The sequence below is a fragment of the Octopus sinensis genome, linkage group LG29 (genome assembly GCF_006345805.1).
Source record: "Octopus sinensis linkage group LG29, ASM634580v1, whole genome shotgun sequence".
Lineage (NCBI taxonomy): Eukaryota > Metazoa > Mollusca > Cephalopoda > Octopoda > Octopodidae > Octopus > Octopus sinensis.
In genome coordinates, this window is record NC_043025.1 from 13,474,805 (window position 1) to 13,483,003 (window position 8,199).

The 8,199-nt window shown below is 41.5% G+C and overlaps 1 protein-coding gene across 1 annotated transcript; it reads right to left on the reverse strand.

Annotated features, from left to right (window-relative positions):
• Nucleotides 1–277: 277 nt before the first annotated feature.
• Nucleotides 278–7,998, reverse strand: LOC115226153 (engulfment and cell motility protein 1). The gene is made up of 6 exons (XM_029797151.2): nucleotides 7,862–7,998; nucleotides 5,517–5,615; nucleotides 3,918–3,988; nucleotides 3,363–3,488; nucleotides 878–1,600; nucleotides 278–505 (listed from the first exon to the last, which is right to left on the reverse strand). Exons 1-5 carry the CDS (start codon nucleotides 7,941–7,943, stop codon nucleotides 1,448–1,450), a joined length of 531 nt encoding a protein of 176 aa, XP_029653011.1. The 5' UTR covers nucleotides 7,944–7,998; the 3' UTR covers nucleotides 278–505; nucleotides 878–1,447.
• Nucleotides 7,999–8,199: the final 201 nt, after the last annotated feature.

The window sequence follows — 8,199 nt, forward strand, 5'->3', positions numbered from 1 at the left end:
GTATAATTTAATTTTTCATTATTGAATTGATAAAAGGTGGGGTTTTTTTCTAATTCATATATATATATTATATTGTGTGAAATTTGATTTAGTATTTCTAAACTGAATTTTTCCCTGTAAGTTCGGAATAATATTCCCTCATATTATTATTATTATTATTATTATTATTATTATTATTATTATTATTATATATATATATTGTTAATGTAGGTAGTTCTCTGTAAACTGCTTTTTGATTCAATTGGTCCTTTTTGAGTCACATCACATGGAAAGACAAGCTGTTTGAAGGATGGGGGTGAAAGCAGGATATATTTGTGAAATAGAAAAAAAGAAAAAGAAAAAAACAAGCTTTGAGCTACACCATCCAACCCCCATTGTCCGATATGGGAGAGATTTTGGCACGATGAAACATCTGCTATTTTGGACGCGTCCTGAATGTCCAGATAATGTGGGACAAACAGAATAGGAATTTTGAAAGCAGTTTCTATAAAACTAGCTTTTAACCCTTTAGCATTCAGATTATTCTGTAAAATGTAAAGCTTATGTATTCACACCACGTAAAATTAATCTTGCATCATTTCATGGCTTTGAGATTTCAATGATGTGATTGTTTATTTTTAAAAAGATGCAATAAGATAGCTATGAATGACCAAATCTGACTAGTTTGAACATAAAATAGGTAGAATATTTTGGCCGGATAGGGCCGGTTTAAACACTAAAGGGTTAAACATCAAATGGCTCTTGGTGGGGGGGGGGGGAATTCACCAGAATAAAATAATGATAAAAGGGGTCCATAGATAAGGAATGGTTGAGAACCACGTTTTACATGGTTCAGCCTAAACAAGGGAATGTGGGAAAAACCAAATAGGAATTTTACATCAAATGGCTACAGGGGTCCAACCAGAATGAAACAGTAATCAAAGGGGTCCATAGATAAAAAATGGTTCAGAACCACTTAGTGTAAGCTGTTCAATAATCCTGTTTTTAATCTGTTTGTGTCCACTTATGTCCAGCATCTTCAACATTTGACCTTTCTAAAAAAAAATAAAAATAAAAAAAAAACATATCCATTGCTGCAAATATGTTTGCTTAAATGTGAATTGCTTTCCTCAAAAAAATCAGCAGTTTACTATGATGACTGTGATGATTTAATATGTTTAGTATAAAACACTCCACAAAAATATCTTAATGTCCTCCGTTGTCCTTTGACCTCTGTCTTCTTTGACATCTATCTTTTACCATCTATACCGTCAAAAAGGAATATCCCGATTCTGACCCCCACCGTCAAACAAGCGCATTGTTCTTAAAAGCGTGAAGCAGTTTGCAGTTTTATCGAAGTCAGCGCTTCATCGTGATGTGACGTGATGTGACGTGACGTGATGTAACATGATGTGACATGATGTGACGTGTGATGCGACAGAGGTCTCGGTCAGTCGGGTGTGACGGCTCACATGGCATACACAAAATTATAGTTGTCCGGTTCTGGAGGTATGGCTGGTGGCTTGGCTGGGATTCGAACACCTTCTGTGTCCAGCAACCGTAGTTTGATCTCCATCCCAAGAAGCATCTCCATATCGCTCTTCTCCTGTGTGCTGACCATCTGTGGAAAGACACAAGTGGACAATGGTCAAAGAACAATGGCCAGATAATAGAATAATGAACAAAGCAGAGAGGACAGTAGAGAAAGGGTGGTCAGAAATAGATGACAGTGGACAGGGCAAGATTATGGACAGAGGACAGTAATTACAGTGGTGAATTGAAAAGCGAGAGTAGTGGACAGGGGTCAAAGAACAATGGCCAGATAATAGAATAATGAACAAAGCAGAGAGGACAGTAAAGAAAGGGTGGTCAGAGGTAGATGACAGTGGACAGGGCAAGATTATGGACAGAGGACAGTAATTACAGTGGTGAATTGAAAAGCGAGAGTAGTGGACAGGGGTCAAAGAACAATGAACAAAGCAGAGAGGACAGTAGAGAAAGGGTGGTCAGAGGTAGATGACAGTGGACAGGGCAAGATTATGGACAGGGGACAGTAATTACAGTGGTGAATTGAAAAGCGAGAGTAGTGGACAGGGGTCAAAGAACAATGGCCAGATAATAGAATAATGAACAAAGCAGAGAGGACAGTAGAGAAAGGGTGGTCAGAGGTAGATGACAGTGGACAGGGCAAGATTATGGACAGGGGACAGTAATTACAGTGGTGAATTGAAAAGCGAGAGTAGTGGACAAGGGTCAAAGAGAAGAATACTGGACAAAAAGAAGTGCACAGTACAAAAAAGGCAAATAGAGAGAGACAATAGTGGACAGAGGACAGAAATCATAATGGAAAATTGAAAACATAGAGTAGTGGTCAATGGTCAGAGAAAAGGAAATTGGACAAAAAAAGAGTGATTGAGAAAGAGAGAGAGATATTACAGTGGTGGAAGCACTCCGTCGGTTACAATGACGAGGGTTCCGGTTGATCCGAATCAACGGAACAGCCTGCTCGTGAAATTAACGTGTAAGTGGCTGAGCACTCCACAGACACGTGCACCCTTAACGTAGTTCTCGGGGATATTCAGCGTGACACAGAGAGTGACAAGGCCGGCCCCTTTGAAATACAGGTACAACAGAAACAGGAAGTAAGAGTGAGAGAAAGTTGTGGTGAAAGAGTACAGCAGGGATCACCACCATCCCCTGCCGGAGCCTCGTGGAGCTTTTTAGGTGTTTTCGCTCAATAAACACTCACAACGCCTGGTCTAGGAATCGAAACCGCGATCCTATGACCGCGAGTCCGCTGCCCTAACCACTGGGCCATTGCGCCTCCACAGATATTGCAGTAGAGAAAGAGACAAAAGAGAGAGACACAGAGACAAAGATAGAGATAGAGATAGATAGATAGATAGATAGATAGAGAGAGAGAGAGAGAGAGAGAGAATATAGAGATTGGTGTAAACATAAGCTGTAGGTATGTATACACAGACACACACACACACAGACACACACAGACAGACACACACACACAGACAGACAGACACACACACAGACAGACAGACAGACAGACACACACAGACAGACAGACACACACACACACACACACAGACACACAGTTCAAATTTGCAGAAAACAAAAGTACGAAGACAGGTGAAATAACAACAAGCAGGTGTGTTCGGCCAACGCTTGGGAAGAATGGAAAAGTTTTTGACATTTTGAGCCTACGCTCTTCTTCAGAAAGGAATAAGAGGAAAAACAAGAAATGGAGACTGTAAAAAGACAGAAAGAAAATGTGTAGAGATTAACAGTATATGTGTGTGTGTGTGTGTGTGTGTGTGTGTGTGTGTGTGTGTGGTGTATGTGTGTGTGTGTGTGTGTGTGTGTGTTACCTTGTTGTTCAGTAAAGCATTGATGCCATCGGTCCACATGTCAAACTCTAGTTGGCTGCCAGCCAGGAAGTTCTGTGGAATTGTGGTCACTGGAATGACGGAGAAACACATCTCTGCTGCTATGTTCTGCAAATATAACAACAACAACAACATCAACAACGTTGGTGTCATCATCATCATCATTACCACCGCCCCCCAAACACCATCACAACCACCACCGCCGCCGCCACCACTACCATCAACACCACCGCCGCCACCACCACCACCACTGCCGCCGCCACCACCACCACCGCCGCCACCGCCGCCACCACCACCACCACCAAAACCACCACCACCACCACCACCACCGCCGCCACAACTTTAACGTAAAATAACTTCGTAAATATAAGTTTTTCTCAACAACGCTAAGAGTAAGTTTTACGTGACACATTCTACCAGTAATACAAAGTTTTAAAGTGTTTAGTTACAAAAAATTATTTTCTAAATCTGCCGGTCAAAAGGTTAAAGACCCCAAATTCTTCCTCTCAGAAATACAGAATTGTGTAACACACTCACCTTTTTCCGATTCTCTTTGACGTGGGAGCAATCTTTGCCGACAACCAGAGACTTTATATCAACAACTGACACTGCAATACAAAGAAAATACAGGGAAATGAATGAATGCCACCACACACCAAAATACAATAGCATTCCATTGTGGTAGAGGTAGACCCAGGAAGACATGGGATGAGGTGGTGAAGGATGGTGTTTGATGGTATCAAACTTGAAATCTTCAAAGCCACAGTCGAACCAATTCTACTATATGGCTCAGAAACCTGGATGTTATCAAAGAAGCTTGAGAGGCAGTTGGATGGAACCTCCACTCGCCTCCTTATGAGAGCTCAAAATCTCTCGTGGAAGCGTCATCCAACCAAAATGCAAATATATGGGAAACTACCACCTGTGTCATCTCTTGTGAAAAGTAGGAGAGTCCAGTTTGCTGGACATTGTTGTGGAACTGAAAAAGAGGTAATTTCTACTCTTCTCCTCTGGAAGCCATCTACTCGCAATACCAGAGGGCGCACACTCTCCTACCCTGATGTAATCTCCAGGGACACAGGCATCCAGCAACAGGACCTCCGTAATGCTATGATGGACCGTGAAGTCTGGCGCAGCATGGTAAATTCCATTGTCTCGACCACGGTTGAACAATGATGATGATGATGGTGTTTGAATGTTGGGCCTCGTTGAAGGAATGACTAGTGACTGAGAGGTTTGGTAATGTGCTGTGTTTGAGAAGACCCATCAGGCCAAGTGATATCGTAGTCATGGCCAATGTTGCTGTCACATAACTGGCACTATTGCTGGTGTCGTGTGATCGGCACCCATGCCGGTGTCACGTAACTGGGACCTGTGCTAGTGGCACGTAAAAAGTACCATTTCAGTGATGAGCCTCGAAGAGGCAATGTGACCGATGCGAGAGTCACGTAACTGGCACGTAAAAAGCACCCATTACACTCTTGGTGTGCTTGGTGTTTGGAAGGGCATCCAGCTGTAGAAATCATGTGAAATCAGGCCACTCTTTACTCTTTTACTGGTTTCAGTCATGTGACTGTGGCCATACTGGAGCACCGCCTTTAGTCGAGCAAATCGACTCCAAGATTTATTCTTTGTAAGCTTTGTACTTATTGTATCAGTTTCTTTTTGCGAACCGCTAAGTTACGGGAACGTAAACACACCGGCATCGGTTGTCATGCGATGTTAGGTGGACAAACACAGACACGCAAGCACACACGCATATATACATATATACAATGGGCTTCTGTCAGTTTCCGTCTACCAAATTCACTCACAAGGCTTTGGTTGGCCCGAGGCTAGAGTAGAAGACACTTGTCCAAGTTGCCGCACAGTGGGACTGAACCCAGAACCATGTGGTTGGTATGCAAGCTACTTATCACACAGCCACTCCTATGCCTAGTCATTTAACAATCACATTATCAAGATCTCAACGTGACAAGATAACACTTGATTAGTTTCCAACAATATGAATTAAAAAACATTACATTTGACACTATAATCTGAACACAAAAGGGTTGAAGTTACATCTTGGATATCTACACCTATACATACACAAGCACAAACACATACAACAATAAAGGATCAACAAGGACATACACTTATTGGGCAGTTGTTCCAAAGTAGGGGTCTCTTCGCTGTTCCAGTCTCCGTAGTGAAAGGTTTTTAGGTTAGGTGCAAGCTGCCACCAATGTTTCTCTGAAAAATACGATATTACAAGGGGATGAGTCAGAGAGTAATGCAATTTTTATTTGCTTTAATTTTTGATTTAGCTTTGTATACACGAGAGAGAGAGAGAGAGAGTCTAATAGAAATGCAGGTAAAATGTGTGAATCTGTGTGTATGTATGTATGTATGTATGCATATATGTATGTAATGTGTTTGTATGTATGTATGTATGTATGCATATATGTATGTAATGTGTTTGTATGTATGTATGTATGTATGTTTGTATGTATGTGTGTGTGTGTGTGTGAATGTGTTTATGTATGTTTATGTGTGAATATATGTGGCTTTATAACTATGTGTATTTGTACTGCTTTTTATGTGTATATGAAAGTAAGGAAGAAGGAGAGCATGAGGGAGAGTGAAAGGAAGAGGGAGAGCATGAGGGAGAGTGAAAGGAAGAGGGAGAGCATGAGGGAGAGTGAAAGGAAGAGGGAGAGCATGAGGGAGAGTGAAAGGAAGAGGGAGAGCATGAGGGAGAGTGAAAGGAAGAGGGAGAGCATGAGGGAGAGTGAAAGGAAGAGGGAGAGCATAAGGGAGAGTGAAAGGAAGAGGGAGAGCATAAGGGAGAGTGATAGGAAGGTGAGTGTGAAAAAAAGATGTTTGAGAGAGAGAAAGGAAGAGAGAATCTGAAGATAAGTGAGTGTGATATAGTAAAAGAGAAAGGGAGAGATAAAGAGGGGTGGGGAAAATAGGTGAAAGTAATAAGGAGAGTGAGATAGATAGAAAGACAATGATAAAAGAGAGAGGGAGAGAGAGAAGTGGTGGTTGTAAAGATTTGGTTATTTATGGAAGGGAGCTAACTGCTATATCCAACCTCCACACCTGCTGTGTGTATATGTGTGTGTGTGCCTGTGTATGTATATGTGTCTGTGTTTGACTGTCTGTGTATATGTGTGTGTGTGCCTGTGTTTGACTGTGTATGTGTCTATGTACGTATTTGTAAATATATATATATGTCTGTCTGAGAGTGCGTGTGTATGTGTGTGTGTATGTGTGTATGCGCGCGAAAGTCTTTGTACATTTGGAGACAATTGATCAAGATAAACATAGCGTGGTTCAACAATTAGTTTAATTAATGCAAACTTTGAAAATTGTTTTACTTCTGTTTTTTCTATGCTAGCATGGGTTATAGGGATGCCCCTTGAGTGAGTGAAAATATGATTGTGAAGGTGAGAGAGAGAGAGTGTGTAATTTTGGGGGAGGGGGTCTACTCAATTACATCGAAACCCCACCAGTATTATCAACCCTGAAAGGAGGAAAGGCAAAGTCAACCATAGCGGAATTTGAACTCAGAATGTAAAAATGTTCAAAAATAATAATAAGAATAATTCTGAAATTTTGGGGGAGAGGGATAGTCGATTACATTGACCCCTGTGCTTCACTGGTACTTAATTTATCGACCCCCAAAAGATAAAAGGCCAAGTTGAACTCGGCAGAATTTGAACTCAGAATGTAGCGACGGGCGTAATACCACTAAGCATTTTGTCCAGCATGCTAACGATTCTGCCAGCTCGCCACCTTAATAATAATAATAATAATAATAATAATAATAATAATAATAGTGTCGGTGGCACGTAAAAAGCACCATCCGAATAGTGGCTGAAGCCAGTGCTGTCTCGACTGGCTTCCGTGCAGGTGGCACGTAAAATGCACCAATCCGACCGTGGCCGATGCCAGTCTAGCCTGGCACCAGTGCAGGTGGCACGTAAAAAGCACCCACTACACTCACGGAGTGGTTGGCGTTAGGAAGGGCATCCAGCTGTAGAAACATTGCCAAATAAGACTGGAGCCTGGTGCAGCCTCCTGGCTTCCCAGATCCCCGGTCGAACCGTCCAACCTGTGCTAGCATGGAGAACGGACGTTAAACGATGATGATGATGATGATGATGAATAGTAATAATAATAATAATAATAAAAATGGTAAAAATGGTAATAATAATAATAATAATAATGATTTCAAATTTTGGCACAAGGCCAGCAATTTTGGGAAAGGTGGGTATGTCAGTTGGTACTTATTTTATCAACCCTAAAAGGATGAAAGGCAAAGTCGACCTTGGCAGTATTTGAACTCAGAACATAAAGATGGACAAAATGCTGCCTAGCATTTCACCCAGCATGCTAAGGATTCTGCCAGTTTTCTGTCTGATAAGAACTCTGAGTGAGAGTCCGTGGATCCTTCCCGATTCCACAGAGTCAGCCCCAGTCCTGGTTTTTACCTTTCAATTTGCCTCCTTTTGTTGTAATTTTACAAAACAATGTTCCGGCCATCAGGTAATTCATCCTCTGTCGCTTGATCATCTCTCGTATATCTGGGGTGATTTGTTTACGGAGTTCACTGTGGAAAACAAAACAACAACAAAACATATAAAAAAAAAAATATATATATTGCTGCAGCATGGCCACAGTTAAATCACAGAAATGAGCAGAAGAATAAAAGAATATGGAGACCTATTGAGTCAAGTACATCAACATCAACAGCAATATCAAAATCAAATCAAATGGAAATTGTAGTTGTGAACCCCCGTGCCAGTGGCACGTAAAAAGGACCATCCGA